Source organism: Oncorhynchus mykiss, chromosome 7 (genome assembly GCF_057628025.1).
Source record: "Oncorhynchus mykiss isolate SJ-2025 chromosome 7, ASM5762802v1, whole genome shotgun sequence".
Taxonomy (NCBI): domain Eukaryota; kingdom Metazoa; phylum Chordata; class Actinopteri; order Salmoniformes; family Salmonidae; genus Oncorhynchus; species Oncorhynchus mykiss.
This window is the reverse complement of record NC_143028.1, coordinates 68,746,744-68,767,073: the sequence shown is the minus strand read 5'-3', so window position 1 is coordinate 68,767,073 and position 20,330 is coordinate 68,746,744. Positions and strand designations below refer to the sequence as shown.

The 20,330-nt window shown below is 43.8% G+C and overlaps 1 protein-coding gene across 2 annotated transcripts in view; it reads left to right on the top strand.

Annotated features, from left to right (window-relative positions):
- Positions 1-20,330, top strand: part of LOC110528476 (plexin-A1) — a 417,662-nt gene that overhangs the window by 211,927 nt on the left and 185,405 nt on the right. For both annotated transcript variants that reach the window (XM_021610568.3, XM_036984053.2), the window contains exon 4: positions 17,003-17,143. In XM_021610568.3, coding sequence (XP_021466243.2) covers positions 17,003-17,143 — 141 coding nt within the window. The remainder of the gene's footprint in view (positions 1-17,002; positions 17,144-20,330) is intronic.

Sequence of the window (20,330 nt, the reverse complement as noted above, 5' to 3'; positions counted from 1 at the left end):
CCTTTACTGTGTCTGTACATCTGTGTGTGTCCATCTGTCTATGTGTCTGCCTGTCTGTGTCTCTGTCTGTCTAACATGGTGGCATTTGGCAGACGTGTGACTGACACCCACACAGTATTATTAACATGACTTATTATGAGATAATGTATCTAAAGTTATGCTGACATACACACCAAACAAATGCTGACTGGCAGACACAGGAAGTCACATCATTGACTCCCATTTCCTAATTGTAGAACACCATCTCACATAACAAATGTGACAGTCTCCACCCTTGTTCAATCATTGATGTGAGCAGTGTGTGTGTGTGTTTCCCTTGTGCTACTCAAGATCTCTTGTTAATACAGCATTGTCTTTAAGACCATGAGCTGAGTGGACTAAAGACATGTCAGTGTAGCTTATTGGTTCATATTGGGTCTATTTATATAGACAGTCTCCCAGACTGGAACATATTTACACTGCTAATGTAAGACTGGTGAAAAGGAAGGACAAATGAAGCAGACACAAATACTCTGAAAGTAATTTGGGGCTCCCAAGTGGCAAAGCGGTTTAAGGCACTGCATCTCAGTGCTAGAGGCATTACTACAGTCCCTGGTTCGATTCCAGGCTATGTCACAACCGGCCGTGATTGGGGAGTCCCACAGGGCAGTGCACAATTGGCCCAGTGTCGTTCAGGTTTGGCCGGGGTAGGCCGTCATTGTGAATAATAATTTGTTCTGAACTGACTTCCTAGTTAAATAAAGGTTCAATAAAAAATTTAGTTATATTAATGAGGACGTAGCAATGACAAGTGTGTGTGTGTCAGTATACATTACTACATCCTCATTAATAGAACTAATTCCTATGTTGGTGGATGCTTTCGCTGTGGTTTATCTTGGTGTTGAGTGATGATCTTCCTATGGGCTCTTGATTTGAACAGTGATGACTACTTTATCTGTCTGTGCTATAACTCTCCACCTCTTACATAATGAATCATATTAAGCTTTCTGGACTGAGCAAACATATACAGTAAAATTGACCTTTAGGTTCAGGTGGGCTCAACTTTTTATTTTGAATTCCTCATCTCTCTCTTTCGCTGTCTCCCGTTCTCCCTGTTTTTCTCTCGCGCTTTCTCACTTTCTCTCTCACACACACACACAGTAAATTTCATGAAGGGCGGGTTTAGGGTGATCATGTCAGGAATGTACCTCCATTGTTTTCTGTGATCCATTCCGGGGTAAATGCCAGCCCAGTCAGAATCATCTGGGAAACCATATCCCCCCCAATCTGGTCCAGCATAATACTGCCTACACCTTCCCTTGCTGAGTCTACACACACCACACACGATGCGTGCATGCACACACACCAAGTGATTTGTTGAGCACACACACATTGTGGGTAGAATGTTGTGCACAGACTTCTCCTTCACCCCCTTGGCCTTTCTCTCCTTCTATAGCAGTAACCACACCTTGAGCTAGGAGGTACAAAGAGTTAGGGCAAGAGCAAGATAGGGAGAGAAAGAGGGGGTTATAGGAATCATTCCCTTGGGCAGGTAGAGGGATGGGTGGGGCAGCTTGGCTTTCAGATATTGTAGAACCCTGATCAGGTTCCAACTGTTGGCCAAATGAAATGGATGCCTGCTGCTTAAGTTATTGATTGATTAGATCTCTGTGTGTGTGTGTTTCAGAGAGAACAGCGCAGGTAGGTTGGTGGATGGAGGTAAATGGGTTCTCAACATAGACACACAAACACATACACACAGCACAAAGTTATAGCACACCATATAATATTATTTTACCGAAACCACATTATAAAACCCCATATAAATCCTATTGCTTTCCTCATCATGTTACTATTTAAATGTTTTGGTTTGTATTACATTCTATATTAAAATTCTATAATTTTGAGCACTATCTTCCCATTGTATACAAAAAACGTTATTTATAAAATGGCTCGTAACACATTGATATTGTTGTGGTGGCTGCTGGGTGTTTTGGGTCTAAGTTAGGAAACTCACGCTGTCTAGTCTATCTGAATCCTCTTGCCTCCAGTCAAGACAGAACATGCCTCACAAAGTTATTGACCTCTCTTTCCGTTTTGGCTGCACTCTTTATTGTTCCCCTCCTGTCTCTCTCGCTTTCTCGCTCTCTCTCTCTCGCTGTCTCTCACTGTCTCTGCTTCTCTTTCGCTGTCTCTGCTTCTCTCTCGCTGTCTCTGCTTCTCTCTCGCTGTCTCTGCTTTTCTCTCACTCTCTCTCCATCTCTCTCGGTTTTCTGTGGCTGTGATTTCCGTACTGGTCGGGATTATTCTCCCGTGTTTCTGGAAGACTGGGGGAGGGAAAGATTTGTTGTAGAGTCGAGGGAGTGGGAAAGAGGGAAAATGTATCGGAGTCGGGGAAAAATGTATTGGGGAGTCGAGGGAGTGGGAAAGAGGGAAAGATTTATTGGGGAGTGGAAAAGAGGGAAATATTTATTGGGTAGTCAAGGGAGTGGGAAAGAGGGAAAAATGTATTGAGGAGTCAAGGGAGTGAATGAGAGCAAAACAAAGTACAGGGAGAGAAGGGAAGAAAGCGGCATGGAGGGGAGAAAAGACTGAGCAGGGAGAGAGAGTTGGTTTTCGAATGAGCTGTGGTTTTGGAATGGCTTGGCCCACTTGGGGTTGACTTGGTGTGGTCTGGTGACAGAGTTGATCAAAACAAGAGTACAACGCTGAACACACAACACATGCAGTGGTAAACAATGTTGGATTCTTCTCCCGTTCCTTTTTCGTCCTGTTCCCCTTCTCTTCTTTTTCACTCCACCCTTCTGATTTTCTTCTGCATCCATCAGAATCCCTGGGAAAAGTGTGTATGCCATTCTGTAGCGGTATAACGGATGTCTGCTTCTCTTAGAGCTATTAGTCACAACAGTGGCCATGTAATCACCACACACCCCACTCCCTGAGGAAGCCAATGATAGTAGACCCCATTGAGATACATTATTTATATTTACTTCTATAGCAGCCCCTCAGTTAATACTGATCTAGATTGTACCAATCTTACTCTATGCTCCCATTCAGAAACACTTGTTTATGAATGTGTCATTACTGATCTAGGTAATATCCATTCCAGTCTATGTTAATATATTTCTACACATTGCCTATGGAACATGTGTGAGCTAGACATTCATGAATACAATAACACACTTAGCGAGTGGTGCCACTATGTCGTCTTGTGTGTGTGTGTGTGTGTGTGTGTTCTCTCTAACGGTGCCAATGTAACTAGTGGTGTCTCATCTGTCGCCCCTCTATGCCTCTGCGGCTCTGCCCAACCTATGGTTTCTCTTTCCTGACTCTGATAAGGCCACATAGCCTAGCATCCAGAACAGATAGCATAGCCCCCACTGGTTCTCTATGGTAGCCCAGCCAGCCTAGCTGCTAGCATAGCACCCACTGGTTTTCTATGGTAGCCCAACTAGCCTAGCCGCTAGCATGGCATCCACATGATAATGATGCCAGAGATGATGGCTGCCGTTTTCTGGTCCCTAACCGATTGTGCTATTGTGTGTTTTTTCGCGTTATTTGTAACTTACTTTGTACATAATGTTTCTGCCACCGTTTCTTATGACCAAAAATAGCTTCTATATTACTCATCTTGTACTGGAAGATGTTTTATTTAATGAGTCGGACGCGAAGGATTTACTTCAGACACCCGATAAGGCCCTCATACCCGCAATTCTCAGGAGAAAGAGTTATTGCTATCAGGGACGTTTGTCGGGGTGCTTTGTAAGGATCTGACGGGGAGTGGATAATCTGCCTTTAACATCAGTCCTATTAGCCAACGTACAATCATTGGATAATAAAATAGACAAACTACGATCATGTATATACTACTAATGGGACATAAAAAGTGTAATATCTTGTGTTTCACCGAGTCGTGGCTGAACGATGACATGAATAACATACAGCTGGCAGGTTATATACTGTATCGGCAGGATAGAACAGCCGCCTCCGGTAAGACCTGGGTTGACAGTCTATGTATATTTGTAAACAACAGCTGGTGCGCAAAATCTAATTACATCTTGAGATTTTGCTTGCCTGAGGTAAAGCTGTATACCACACAATTTACCAAGAGTGTTTATGTCTATATTCTTTGTAGCTGTCCATGTACCACCACAAACAAATGCTGGCACTAAGACTGCGGTCAATGAGCTGTATATGGCCAGGGACTTTAATGCAGGGAAACTTAAATCTATTTGGCCTAATTTCTACTAGCATGTTAAATGTGCAACCAGAGGGAAAAAAACTATAGACCACCTTTACTCCACACACAGAGATGCGTACAAAGCTCTCCCTCGCCCTCCATTTGGCAAATCTGACCATAATTCTATCCTCCTGATTACTGCTTACAAGTAAAAACTAAAGCAGGAATCAAATCAAATCAAATTTTATTTGTCACATACACATGGTTAGCAGATGTTAATGCGAGTGTAGCGAAATGCTTGTGCTTCTAGTTCCGACAATGCAGTAATAACCAACAAGTAATCTAGCTAACAATTCCAAAACTACTACCTTATAGACACAAGTGTAAGGGGATAAAGAATATGTACATAAAGATATATGAATGAGTGATGGTACAGAGCGCCATAGGCAAGATACAGTAGATGGTATTGAGTGCAGTATATACATATGAGATGAGTATGTAAACAAAGTGGCATAGTTAAAGTGGCTAGTGATACATGTATTACATAAAGATGCAGTAGATGATATAGAGTACAGTATATACATATACATATGAGATGAATAATGTAGGGTATGTAAACATTATATTAGGTAGCATTGTTTAAAGTGGCTAGTGATATATTTTACATCATTTCCCATCAATTCCCATTATTAAAGTGGCTGGAGTTGAGTCAGTGTGTTGGCAGCAGCCTCTCAATGTTAGTGGTGGCTGTTTAACAGTCTGATGGCCTTGAGATAGAAGCTGTTTTTCAGTCTCTCGTCCCAGCTTTGATGCACCTGTACTGACCTCGCCTTCTGGATGATAGCGGGGTGAACAGGCAGTGGCTCGGGTGGTTGTTGTCCTTGATGATCTTTATGGCATTCCTGTGACATCGGTGGTGTAGGTGTCCTGGAGGGCAGGTAGTTTGCCCCCGGTGATGCGTTGTGCAGACCTCACTACCCTCTGGAGAGCCTTACGGTTGTGGGCGGAGCAGTTGCCGTACCAGGCGGTGATACAGCCCAACAGGATGCTCTCGATTGTGCATCTGTAGAAGTTTGTGAGTGCTTTTGGTGACAAGCCGAATTTCTTTAGCCTCCTGAGGTTGAAGAGGCGCTGCTGCGCCTTCTTCACGATGCTGTCTGTGTGGGTGGACCAATTCAGTTTGTCTGTGATGTGTACGCCGAGGAACTTAAAACTTACTACCCTCTCCACTACTGTTCCATCGATGTGGATAGGGGGGTGTTGACTCAGTCAATAAAAATGTGGTCAGATGAAGCAGATGCTAAGCTACAGGACTGTTTTGCTAGCACAGACTGGAATATGTTCCGGGATTCTTCCGATGGCATTGAGGAGTACACCAATCAGTCACTGGCTTCATCAATAAGTGCATCGATGACGTCGTCCCCACAGTGACTGTACGTACATACCCCAACCAGAAGCCATGGATTACAGGCAACATCCGCACTGAGCTAAAGGTTAGAGCAGCCACTTTCAAGGAGCGGAACTCCAACTCAGAAGCATTGAAGAAATTCCTCTATGCCCTCCGATGAACCATCAAACAGGCAAAGCATCAATACAGGACTAAGATCGAATCGTACTACACCGGCTCTGATGCTCATTGGATGTGGCAGGGCTTGCAAACGATTACAGACTACAAAGGGAATCACAGCTGAGAGCTGCCTAGTGACACGAGCCTACCAGACGAGCTACATTACTTCTTTGCTCGCTTCGAGGCAAGTAACACTGCAACATGCATTAGAGCACCAGCTGTTCCGGACGACTGTGTGATCACGCTCTCCACAGCAGATGTGAGTAAGACCTTTAAACAAGTCAACATTCACAAGGCCGCAGGGCCAGACTGATTACCAGGACGTGTACTCCGAGCGTGTAACATTTTCTCCCTGTTTGAGTCTGTAATACCAACATGTTTCAAGCAGACCACCATTATCCTTGTGACCAAGAAAACGAACGTAACCTGCCAAAATGTCTACTGACTCGTAATGCTCACGTCTGTAGCCATGAAGTGCTTTGAAAGGCTGGTCATGGCTCACATCAGCACCATTATCCCAGAAACTCTAGACCTACTCCAATTTGCATACCACCCCAACAGATCCACAGATGATGCCATCTCTATTGCACTCCACACTGTCCTTTCACACCTGGACAAAAGGAACACTTACATGAGAATGCTATTCATTGACTACAGCTCAGCTTTCGACACCATTGTACCCTCAAAGCTCATCACTAAGCGAAGGACCCTGGGACTGAATTCCTCCCTCTGCAACTGGATCCTGGACTTCCTGATGTGCCGCCCCCAGGTGGTAAGGGTTGGTAACACATTCGCCACGCTGATCCTCAACACTTGGGCCCCCCAAGGGTGCGTGCTTAGGAGGGGTTTGTGCTTAGTCCCCCCCTCTACTCCCTTATCACTCATGACTGCATGGCCAGGCACGACTCCAACACCATTAGGTTTGTTGATGAGGCAACAGTGGTAAGCCTGATCACCGACAATGATGAGACAGCCTATATGGAGGAGGTCAGAGACCTGGCCGTGTGGGGCCAGAATAACAACCTCTCCCTCAACGTGATCAAGACAAAGGAGATGATTGTAAACTACAGGAAAAGGAGGACCGAGCACGCCCCCATTCTCATCGACGAGGCTGTAGTGGAGCTGGTTGAGACCTTCAAGTTCCTTGGCGTCCACGTCACCAACAAACTATTATGGTCCAAACAAACCAAGATGGTCGTAAAGAGGGCACGACAAAGCCTATTCTAGACTGAAAATATTTGGCATGGGTCTTCAGGTCCTCAAAAGGTTCTACAGCTGCACTGTCTAAAGCAGGGACCGTCTAAAGCAGGGGTGGGCAACTCCAGTGCTCGGGGGCCTGATTCGTGTCACAGTTTTGCCCCAGCCCCAGCTAACACACCGGAGTCCAATAATCACCTAATCATGATCTTCAGTTTAAATTGCAATTTGATTAATCAGCTGTTTTTGCTAGGGATGGAGAAAAAGTGTGACACCAATCAGGCCCCCGAGGACTGGAGTTGCCCACCCCTGAGCTAGAGCATCCTGACTGGTTGCATCACTGCCTGGTATGGCAACTGCTCGGCCTCCGACCGCAAGGCACTACAGAGGGTAGTGCGTACGGCCCAGTACATCACTGGGGCCAAGCTTCCTGCTATCCAGGACCTCTATACCAGGTGATGTCAAAAAAAGGCCCTAAAAATAGTCAGACTCCAGACACCCTAGTCACAGACAGTTCTTTCTGCTTCCACATGGCAAGCGGTACCGGAGCGCCAAGTCTAGGTCCAAAGGGCTTCTTAACAGCTTTTACCCCCAAGCCGTAAGACTCCTGAACAGCTAATCAAATGGCTACTTGCATTGCCCCCCCCTCTACTTTACGCTGCTGATACTCTCTGTTTCTTATCTTTGCGCTTTAACTCTACCTACATGTACATATTGCCTCAATTACCTCGATTGACCTGTGCCCCCGCACATTGACTCTGCACCGGTACCCCCTGTATATATCTTCGCTATTGTTATTTTACTGCTGCTCTTTAATTACTTGTTACTTTTATTTGCAATTTTTTACCTATCTTTTTTACTTAACACTTTTTCTTAAAGCTGCATTGTTGAGGGCTTGAAAGTAGACATTTCACTGTAAGGTCTACACCTGTAGTATTCAGCGCATGTGACAAATAATATTTGATTTGATTTCTAAGGCAGCCCAGTTAGCATAGCATTGCACCCATTTGCTGCTAGCATAGCACCCACCGGTGTTCTTTTTCCTTAATATTGAACGCGCACCAGTTTGGAACCTATACTCTGTCTGTGTGCTGGAATCATTTGGTTGTGCTCTGAAATTATGCATTGTGAAGAACCTCTTTAAAATCTGTTCTGTGTGTGTGTGCAGCATGCATGTCGATGATTGAGTTAGTGTTATTTAGCTATCATTGTAAGTTGAAATGCGCTGCGTCGAAAGACTCACTACACATACTTAACGGCGGCGGCATTTCATTTCAGAGGGAGCAAGGGAGGGATGCAAAGGAAAGTGGAAGGGGAGATGGAGAGGTGTTTACGGGGAACACGTGGAGTAAAAGCCATAATGTTGAAGGATAGTCATAATTTGCTGCCAAAACGTTTAGTGCTGCCGTTTCAGCGGTGGAGAGAGCCTTGTGTGTGTGTGTGTGTGTGTGTGTGCGCGCGCCCACCGGGATGTGCTTGGCCCTGTGCTTGTCTTGACACACACACACACACACACACACACACACACACACACACACACACACACACACACACAGTAGCTGGCTAAACCTGAGAGATGTGAAAATGAATACGTCCAATGTGTGTGTATGTGGAGCCTTTAAGAGTCTGGGCCTAGTCATGTTACTGTGGCTCCTTTAAGATCCTGGCCCAAGTCATGTTACTGTGGCTCCTTTAAGATCCTGGCCCAAGTCATGTTACTGTGGCTCCTTTAAGATCCTGGCCCAAGTCATGTTACTGTGACTCCTTTAAGATCCTGGCCCAAGTCATGTTACTGTGACTCCTTTAAGATCCTGGCCCAAGTCATGTTACTGTGACTCCTTTAAGATCCTGGCCCAAGTCATGTTACTGTGACTCCTTTAAGATCCTGGCCCAAGTCATGTTACTGTGGCTCCTTCAAGAGCCTGGCCCAAGTCATGTTACTGTGACTCCTTTAATATCCTGGCCCAAGTCATGTTACTGTGACTCCTTTAAGATCCTGGCCCAAGTCATGTTACTCTGACTCCTTTAAGATCCTGGCCCAAGTCATGTTACTGTGACTCCTTTAAGATCCTGGCCCAAGTCATGTTACTGTGGCTCCTTTAAGATCCTGGCCCTAGTCATGTTACTGTGACTCATTTAAGAGCCTGGCCCAAGTCATGTTACTGTGGCTCCTTTAAGAGCCTGGCCCTAGTCATGTTACTGTGGATTTGGGATTAATACTGTAGTTTTTACCCGCACCGGATGTGAAAGGCCACGTCCATATATATGAATAAAGAGATTGTGTGTGTTTGTGAACTTATTTATGTCTGTGTCGGCGATCCACACAGTGGTGGGTATAGATAAGAGGGGACCTTTTTGATTTACAGTGAGCCCTCTGTAAAACCTTTCTCTCTCTCTTTAGACAGATGCCTAGTATAAACTATACACAGCTGTGACTCACTATACACAGCTGAGACTCACATCAAGCAGCTATGGACTGAGCCATTGTATTTCTCCCTCCCATGTTCATATCCACAAGTAAATTCCATTGAATTGAAAAGGCTTTAATGGAATGATTGCCAAAGTAATAGTATTTTGTTTGATTGATGAAGCGTTGGTTTATGGCTGGCACAGGAGTAGCCAGACTACACATGAGAAGCCTCTGAACAAGCATGTGAGAGGAGAGAAAAGAGGATGTTGACTTTTGGTCGCTTCACAGACCATAAGACTGTGTGTGTGTGTTCTCTCTTCATGTTCGGTAGAGCTCTGCCTGTCCTACTGTTTGTGTCTGAGGTGTTTTGGTGTGATCGTGTCGTCTGACCTACATATTACGTGTGTGTGTGTGTGTGTGTGTGTGTGTGTGTGTGTGTGTGTGTGTGTACTGTCTGAGAGAAGTGGGACCGTAGAGGTTGTTCATCTGTAGTGCTGCCTCTGGTCTTTAGTCTTTGCTTCTCGCCACTCAGCCATACTAAAGAGATTTTGTGTGTGTGTGTGTGTGTGTGTGTGTGTGTGTGTGAGAGAGAGACTTATTACGGCCAGTAAAAACTGCGTCACATGTTAAATTTCCTATTAACCTACAGCTTCGATTGGGGTGGTGGCCACAAAAAAATCTGAACTCATGAGGGGCTGCAGTTGCTCACAGAGAGAAAATTCAGTTTTACAGCAAATTTGCTGCAATTCTACACATTTTGCCACAGGGTGGAGAGAAATGTTTGCATCATATTTTTAATATGATTTCTGAGTGAGAGTGACTAACAAAATCAATGCGACCATGATTAGGCCTACTGCAAGTTAGATAGTTGGCCTCTAGACTAACTTACCAATCTATTTTTTTGCTGAGATGGGGTAATTTAGTGATTATCAGAGAGAAACTGCTGATGCAAAAAACATATTTCAAAATTGCACCTGTAGTCTACTATTCTGACTCTCACCAGTAAATTGAGTCCCACCCCCCTTTTGCAAGGGCTGTAATGGCTCACAGTGTTCTGCCACCTCAGTGAGTGATGCGTCTACTTCAGTTCTATGAAGCTCGGAGCAAGACTGGATGCAAGTAATTCAATTGTCTTTGAGTTCATCACTTAGAGGACGTGACTGAGTGATGGGAGATGAACAGAGTTGAGAGATGGTGAAAGGGAAAGAGGGATGTGAGACAAAATATTTTTTATCTCCCTCTTTCCCGGCCTCCTTCCCTCGCCTGTTCAGTTTCATTGCTAAAACCACTATTGACTGCCTTCTCAAGTTCACATTGCTGTTTCGACATGGGCTGTGTTTCGACATGGGCTGTGTTTCAACATGGGCTGTGTCTGAATGCTCTGCCGTGGCCTCCTTCCATCACCTCCGTTTCCTTGTCTCATTTCCTTGTCTCCCTTCGAGGGCTCACGCCAGCCATCAGTCAACCTCTCTCCTCTTGTACAGGGGACTGGAATTACCACCACTCTCCCATTCACTCCTTTCTTCCTCTCCTCCTTCGGTCTCAATTGTTCCTCTCGGAGCAGGATGTGCCACATCTCCACTTCATCTTCACCTTGTAACATCAAAGGGTGGAATGTGCCTGATCTGCTATTATGCATGGAGAGACCCAGTTATGTCAAGACTGTGCTCCAGTCAGGGGAGCAGGAGAGGGGATTGCAAGGGATTGGACAAATGTGTGTGCACAAGTGTATTAGGTGTGTGTGGTTTCTCTGTGTGAGCGTGTTTCCGCAAGTTTGTCTGTAGCTCCTGAACTAGCTATCTTCCCCATTTCCTTTTGTAACATCAAAGAAGTTTGGGACGCCATGCAGCTCCCAAAACTAACACCTACAGAGAACCAGACTGTCAGTAGCCCCATAGCAAAGACTGAGGACACACACACACACACACACACACACACACACATGCATACAGTCTACCAGTTGTCTCAGTAGTGTGTTGTACTGTAGGTAGGTGGTGTTTAAATATACAGGAACCTGTCAGGGAAAGCTGGGTTGCATCCTCAATGACACCTTATTCCATAAATAGTACACTCTGAACCCTGATCAAAAGTAGTGCACTACATATGGAATAGGGTGCCATTTAGGGAATAGGGTCACATCCATTGGCTAAAAGGCATGTCAAATGCAGAAATTATACCTGCTGTCCATACTCCTAAAATAATTAGGTTTTAAATACTGAATGGCTAAGCGCTGTACATTTTTCAAGGTTTTTGGAAGTTTGAATCAGATGAAGGAAAGTAGACGAGAAGAGCGGACCAGTTAAGACTGTTGAGGAACACCCCTAAGTCTTCTCCAATAGCGCCACAGTATGCATGTCATATGACAGGGGTGAGTTGATTTTGATGCATTCACTCTGGCAGCTTTCATTCAATACTGACAGCAGGTTCCTTATCACTCCCTCGGTGCTTATCAGTATGCCAATGTCTTATGTTTATCTAGTCCTACCGGGTGTGTTTGAAAGGAGTTAACAATGAGGGTGAAGATGGGATTAATCTATAGATAGCTCAGTGTCACATACACTATTTGTAGACAGGGAACCTCTGCCTCTCAGTATCCTTCTCTTCCTTTCTCTACAATTATCAAGTTATTTTCAATTGAAACCACTGAGCTTATGCTCCTCCTTACATATTCTCTGAAACCAACAGACACTCAAAGTCAGAAAGACACAATGGAAAAACTGTAGTGATAATTATCGACCGTCTCCTGGTTGCATGCAGGCTATTGTATCGATGGCCTCCCTGCACTGGTATAAACCTACACACCATGTTAAATGTGTCTCTCTCCTCACCAACACCTTAATTATTAGAATCCCTCTGTCTGCTCAGGAGAATAGCTTGTCTTAATTCAATTAGCCAAATGTTGCTTATGTTTCAAACTCACCCTTTTCCCCCCTCCCTCCTTTAGTCTCTCACCCCCCCTGCCCTCCCATTCTCTTGCTTGCTATCTCTAATACCAGATAGACAGTGTGTAAAAAAAAATGATAATGAACCTACATTTTTTAAATAATTTATTCTCTGAAAACTATTTTCAATATATAGTTATTATCAGCATTATTTAGCAGATTAGGTTGTTTTTGTGGTATTAAATCAGTGATCTTGCCAACAACCTTCAGCAAGAATATGAGCAATTTGGAGTTATTGACTATGAAAAAGGTGGGAATTGTGTCCCCCTTGTCTAATTTAATTGCTATGTTTACTGTCAATATAGTATTAAGTATAGTATTAAGAATTTATTTCAGAAAAAAATGATGTGCGACGAGGAAGGGCTGTTGACATACAGTATACAGTGCATTCGGAAAATATTCAGCCCCCTTTTTCCACATTTTGTTATGTTACAGCCTTATTTTAAAATGGATTAAATACAACAAATCTTAATCAATCTACACAACACCCCATAATGACAAAGTGAAAACAGATTTTTAGAAATGTTTGCACATTTATTTAAAAAACAAACAGAAATTGCTGATTTGTGTAAGTAGTCAGACCCTTTGTAATTAGATTTTAAATTGAACTCAGGTGCATCCAATTTCAATTGTTCATCCTTGAGATGTTTCTGCAACTTGATTGGAGTCCACCCGTGGGAAATTCAATTGAATAGACATGATTTGGAAAGGCGCACACCTGTCTATATAAAGTCCCACAGTTGAATGTGCATATCAGAGCAAAAACCAAGCCATGAGGTCGAAGGAAGTGTCCGTAGAGCTCCGAGACATAATTGTGTCGAGGCACAGAACTGGGGAAGGGTACCAAAAAATGTATGCAGCATTGAAGGTCCCCAAGAACACAGAGGCTTCCATCATTCTTAAATTGAACAAGTTTGGAATCACCAAGACACTTCCTAGAGCTGACCGCTTGGCCAAACTGAGCAATCGAGGTAGAAGGGTCTTGGTCAAGGACGTGACGATGGTCACTCTGACAGAGCTCTAGAGTTCCTCTGTGGAGATGGGAGAACCTTCCAGATAGACAACTATCTCTGCAGCACTCCACCAATCAGGCCTTTACGGTAGAGTGGCCAGACGGAAGCCACTCCTCAGTAAAAGGCACATGACAGCCCGCTTGGAGTTTGCCAAAAGGCATCTAAAGGACTCTGACCATGAGAAACAAGATTATGTAGGCTGATGAAAACAAGATTGAACTCTTCGGCCTGAATGCCAAGTGTCACGTCTGGAGGAGGTATGGCATCATCCCTATGGTGAAGCATCATGCTGTTGGGATTTTTTCATCGGCAGGGATTGATAGACTAGTCAGGATCATGGGAAAGATGCACAAAGTACAAAGAGATCCTTGATGAAAACCTGCTTCAAAGCCAGGACTTGAACCCGATCTAACATCTCTGGAGAGACCTGAAAACAGATGTGCAGTGACGCTCCCCATCCAATCTGACAGAGCTTGAGAGGATCTGCAGAAAAGAATGGGAGAAACTCGCTAAATACAGGTTTGCCAAGCTTGTAGCGTCATCACACTCAAGACTCGAGGCTGTAATCGCTGCCAAAGGTGCTTCAGCAAAGTACTGAGTAAAGGGTCAAAATACTTATGTAAAAGCAAAATATAAGGGTTTGTTTTCAATATAAATTAGCAACATTTTCTAAAAAACTGTTTTTGCTTTGTCATTATGATATTGTGTGTAGATTGACGAGGGAAAAAATTATTTTAGAATAAGGCTGTAATGTAACAAAATGTGGAAAAAGGTCAAGGGATCTGAATACTTTTTTTACAGAATAATTTTCTCACCCATCTACATACACACAATAATACCCCATAATGCCAAAATTAACTAAATGTTTTTAGAAATGTTTGCAAATTCATTGAAAATACCTAAATATCTCATTTACATGACTATTCACACAGTCAGGACTTTGTAGAAGTAGGCTTTGTAGAAGTACTTTGGCAGCGATTACAACTTTGAGTCATTCTGGGTAAGTCTCTAAGAGCTTTCCACACCTGGATTACGCAACATTTTCCCATTTATTCCTTAAAACATTATTCAAGTTCTGTCAAATTGGTTGTTGATCATTGTTATACAACCATTTTCGGGTCTTGTCATAGATTTTCAAGTAGATTTAAGTAAAAACTCAGAAATATTTCACTCAGAAATATTTACTGTCTTCTTGGTAAGCAACTCTAGTGTAGTTTTGGCCTTGTGTTTTAGGTTAATGTCCTGCTGAAAGGTGAATTTATATCCCAGTGGAAAACAGACTGAACCAGGTTTTGCTCCAGGATTTTGTCTATGCTTAGCTCCATTCCGTTTATTTTTTATCCTGAAAAACTCACCAGTCCTTACCAATTACAAGCATACCCATAGCATGATGCAGTTTCTTGAAAATATGTGATTCGATTCAGTCTTCCGTTGCAAAATTATAATTTTTAGTTTTTTACATTGGATAAAGTACTGTAGCAAAAAAAAAATATATATATATATATATATGCTGCGGGTTTTAGGGGTAATTTGTGGTTTAGTACGGTGCCCTGCGTCACTGCTCCAGACCAGCGCAAGGGGGAGTTAGAGCACTGATTATGCTTACTGGAAAATACTCTTTCAAAATTAATGGAAGAGGCAAGTTGAAGGGTTAAAAGACAGCATTCAGAGGTCAAGACAGCACTGCTCTAATACAAGCGCGTAGTACATCCCGTGCCAGCCATGACCAGGAGACCCATGAGGCGACACGCAATTGGCCCAGCGTCGTCCGGATTAGGGGAGTTTGGCCGGATGGGATGTCCTTGTCCAAAAAAATAGGCAAGGTGAGCTTTTGGTTTCTCTCCCTCTCCAAAATATCTCTATTTTTTAAACTAAGCAAATATTATTATTATTATTATTAACCCTGCATTATAATTAAATAAAAGCCCCTTAGGGCAAATCTGATCTGTGAGAATAATGAAAATTGCCCCTTAGATGTTAATTTAAAATCCTCCAATCCTCTAAATGTAATTATTGGCGGAGAGTCAAGTCAGTGGAAAAAATATTTTTAGATATACTGTAGGCGACATGAGTCTCACTAGTGTTGAGTAGTGTGCTGTTAAAAGTAGGTCTTATTTATTTTTATTTAACCACACACGCATGGCACACCCCCTTTCCCCGTTAGGCACACACGCATGGCACACCCCCTTTCCCCGTTAGGCACACCCACATGGCACACCCCCTTTCCCCGTTAGGCACATCCACAGAAACACTTGTTTAAATTCATGGGTCATGTGAAAGAAATGCTATAACCAGCCCCCAGCCACATCTAGCTAAGTGGACGGGACACTATTATCTAGACATGTACACATGTTCATGAAATACAGTAGGTGGCCATAATCACCCCCAGACACACCGGGCTAACTTGATGGGTCATGTAATCATCTGCTGAAGTGGAGTCTTTTGTTTAGACATGTAGTTAGCGAGCTAAACAATGAACCATAATCCCAACCAATACTACTAACAATACAAACACATTGTCATAGCTAGCCACATGAAATATGAAATACTGTAGTGTGAATCTGCAGGTAGCTAAAGCTAACCAACTATGTTCAATGTTAGCTAGCTAGCTAATATTTTTCAGTTTTGTTTGTACAGCTTGTTTGGCCCATTGTTTTAAGTCACTCCGGTTCACACTGACCGTGTGCAGAAAGTAGTCCATCACAACCTTTTCCCAATCATCATTGTCAATAGCGCCTGCTAAATACAGGGCAGCGTTGTTGTTGAGCAGTAGCATCACTTTTGCAGTTATTCATGGCTTAAAGAAAAGCTCTTTAACAAAGCAGCGATACAAATGATTATCTACGCATACTAAGCAGCTCATGTTATAGACAGAAGCATAATACATGGAAGACCAATCCGAACTCAAGTGTTTGAAATTAACTGCTCGACTGTGGGACCTTACCTGTATGTGTGGGGTGCAGAGATGAGGTAGTCATTCAAAAAACTATTATTGCACTATTATTTATTCCTGAATATATTTAGGCTTGCCATAACAAAGGGGTTGAATATGTATTGATTTAAGACATTTCAACTTTCCATTTTTGAATAATTTGTAAATGAATAAATAAATGAAAAACGTAATTCCACTTTGACAGTATTATGTGTAGGCCAGTGACCAACATTTTGGACAATTTAATCCATTTTAAATTCAGGCTGTAACTTAACAAAATGTGGTACAAGTCAAGGGGTGTGAATACTTTCTGAAGGCACTGTATTTATGACATTTTGGCCTTACCCTGGCCTTTTTTTACAATGACAAAATGTATGATACAAATGTCAATTATATGTCAACCAGCCTTCCTCCAAAGGACCATTCTATGGATTACATTTTGTAAAATTCCCAAAAATCATGATCTTTCTTTGTCTGGGTTTGGTGAGAAATCACTCCTGTCCAGATCTAACCTCTGGTATAGTGTAGTTAACCAAACGTGCTACACTTTTAACAAATCACAAAGGACCATAGATCTCCTATAGGAGCATATATTTGACTTTTGTTCTCACAATAATCCATCCCCATCTGTCTTTTATCCAAAGCAACGTATAGTTCAGTGAGTGCATACATTTTATGTGACCCTAGTGGGAATTCATCTTTGGGGTTGCAAGAGCAAAACTACCCAACTGAGCAACACAGGACAAGTATGTAACCTACCATCTTTCTGTGTCTCTGTCTAGATCCTGGTTAACTCAGTGAGTCCCACGCATCCTGCTCTGCTCTATGAGAACCTGGTTGTGAGTGATGGCTTCAGCCCCATCCTTCGAGACCTGCTCTTCTCTCCTGACCTCCAGCACATCTACATACTCTCCGACAAACAGGTAAGACAGATGCACACAGGCATGCACATATGCACAAAAGCATGCGCGCACGCACACTCGCTCCAGCACATCAAACTCACCGACAAATATGTATTGCACACTCACACACAGATGGGCGTACACACACACACACACACCTCAGACAGCATATCTAAATAAAGACTTTGGCAGGTGTCAACAGGGGACCAACGATGCCTCATTAGTACACACACACACAAAACCTTCCGTCCCACCAAATACACCTTTAATTAGATCTTGCCATTTGACCCGGGTCCCCACAAACCACCGTCCCCACAAATCGCGGCCCCTACAAACCATGGTCACCCATGTCGCACACATGCACACCAGGGGAATGGGCAAATGCCAGGTGTATTCCATGTGGAGACCTGGTCATTTACAGCCCCGTCGCTGGATAGGCTGTCTAAAGATTGGAAGCTTGTGGCTGTGGGTCGCCTCCAATGTTGCAGCTGACACCCAATTTACCACTCAATAGTACAGGGGAAAGAAGCAGGAGAGTGCGAGGTAGACTGGGAGAGGCAAAGAGGGAGAAAGAGGAGTCCATAATGCATCTGTATGAAATGTGTGAATGTGTCCATTCACAATGTGATTTTCTGGATTTTTCATAGTTGAAGTGTACCTATGATTAAAAATACAGGCCTCTCTTATCTTTTTAAGTGGGAGAACTTGCACAATTGGTGGCTGACTAAATACTTTTTGCCCCACTGTAGATACTTTTGTACCTGTTTCCTCCAGCATATTTGATTTTCCCATGATGTCAAGCAGAGAGGCACTCTGTGTGAAGGGAGGCCTTGAAATACATCCACAGGTACACCTCCAATTGACTCAAATTATGTCAATTAGCCTATCAGAAGCTTCTAAAGCCATGATATCATTTTCTGGAATTTTCCAAGCTGTTCAAGGGCAAGTCAACTTAGCGTATGTAAACTTCTGACCCACTGGAATTGTGATACAGTGAATTATAAGTGAAATAATCTGTCTGTAAACTAATGTTGGAAAAATTACTTGTGTCATGCACAAAGTAGATGTTCTAACCGACTTGCCAAATCTATAGTTTGTTAACAAGAAATTTGTGGAGTGGTTTAAAAACTAATTTTAATGACTCCAACCTAAAAGCATGTAAACTTCCGACTTCAACTGTAGATCCTATTGGTGCACATTCTTTATCTCTCACGCGTTCTCTCTCACTCTCTCGCTCCCACACTCACTCTTTCGCTCTCTCTCTCGCACTCTCTCTCACTCTCTCGCTCTCACGCTCACTCTTTCACTCGCTCTCTCTCTCTCTCTCGCACTCTCTCACTCTCTGTCTCACGCTCTCTCTCGATCTCTCACACACCACTCCACCCCACCCAAACATCTCAATGCCCGACTTTGATCCTCATTAACAGAGACCAGGTGGGTTAAGCAGAGGGGCGCTGAAGGGTGTTGGGGGTACCTCTCTGTGGGGTAGACCCCTGGTTAAAACCCCTCAGTATTAATGACTAGAGGTTGTTCCCCTAGCCCACCATCGTACTCATAACCCCCTCCCTCTTTTTGTCCATGTCTCGGCTACTCAGCTAGCACCTCTCCTCTTTTCCCCCTCCTTCCTCTCTCTCTCTGACACACTTCCTTCTAAGCCCAAATTGAGGGCCGCCCTCTAGACCGGCTTGCATTGATTCCATTCCCATACATTTTTTTAATGATTTAACCCTTGTTTTTATCGCCTTTTCCATCTTTCTCTACCCCCTCTCTCTTTTTCATCTTTCTCTCCCTCTCTCTCTTAACCATTCTTATTCAAGCTCACCCTTCATTCTCTTTCTCTCTCTTGCTCTCCATCCTCTTACACCTCTACTGCCCTATGTGAGATAATTGTGGAATATTCTGGAATTGGATCTTGGGGAGAAGGATGGGGGTGGAAGGAGAGGAAGGGGATGATGGAAGGAGAGTGGGGGGTGATGGAAGAGAGGGGGGGTGATGGAAGGGGATGATGGAAGGAGAGGGGGGGTGATGGAAGAAGAAGAGGAGGAGGAGGAGGATGATGGAATGAGAGGAGGGGGATGATGGAAGGAGAGGGGGGGTGATGGAAGGAGAGGAGGAGGAGGAGGATGATGGAAGGAGAGGAGGGGGATGATGGAAGGAGAGGAGGAGGAGGAGGATGATGGAAGGAGAGGAGGGGGATGATGGAAGGAGAGGGGGGTGATGGAAGGAGAGGAGGAGGAGGAGGAGGATGATGGAAGGAGAGGAGGGGGATGATGGAAGGAGAGGAAGAGGAGGAGGAGGAGGATGGAAGGAGAGGAGGGGGATGATGGAAGGAGAGGAGGAGGAATGATGGAAGGAGAGGAGGAGGGGGATGGAAGGAGAGGGCTAGTTTCAGAGTTTAGGTTGAGTCGTTGAGCATGTTAATGCCACCCCACTATCAATCCCTGTTATATACCATATAACCAACCCCCTTACCACACCACACTCTCTGATACGCACATACCCATCCCTCTCCTCTCTCTCCCTCACTTTCTTCCTCTCACTCTCGCGCACACACACTCTCCTCTGCCTCGCCGGTTACACATAAGTGTGTGAAGATGTTGCATGGCAGGCAGAGCCCCAGCAGCCTCTGTGCTCTCAGCCCGCAGGGATCCACAAGACAAGCCAAGCACATTAAAGTGTCACTGGACATATCCACTGGAGCGTGGCCCATGGCGGGTCTACAGATACACAGACACGACAGGAACCCTGCTCTGAGTCTCTCTTTAGGGTCATGGTAAAATGGTCCAGTAATTTAAGGGCATGATTCTCATGATTATTAAAGGGGAAATTTGACCGAAGGTGTGTGTGTGTGTATGAACTTATGTATGAACCTTGAGGAGACAGTCCTAGTTAAACAGCCATGGACTGAAGACAGCCAAGACAGTATGACTACATAAATATCTTCAGCTGTCATCTTTGTGTCTTTGACTGAGCTGTCATTTATAAAATAGTCATATTGTGGACAATTTAGCCATTTGCCAAGTGGAGAGAGCAGACAATTACTATGAAAGGAAACCCATTCTAAAGAAAAAGAGATGGACAGAGAATCTTTATCTTTAACATAAAGAGATACTTTCATACAATATCTGTCAGAGAATTGTTCCTCAAACATTGTCTTAGATCAGCCAAGACACTGAACAGCAAATCTGCATTGCTATCTTTCTCTATT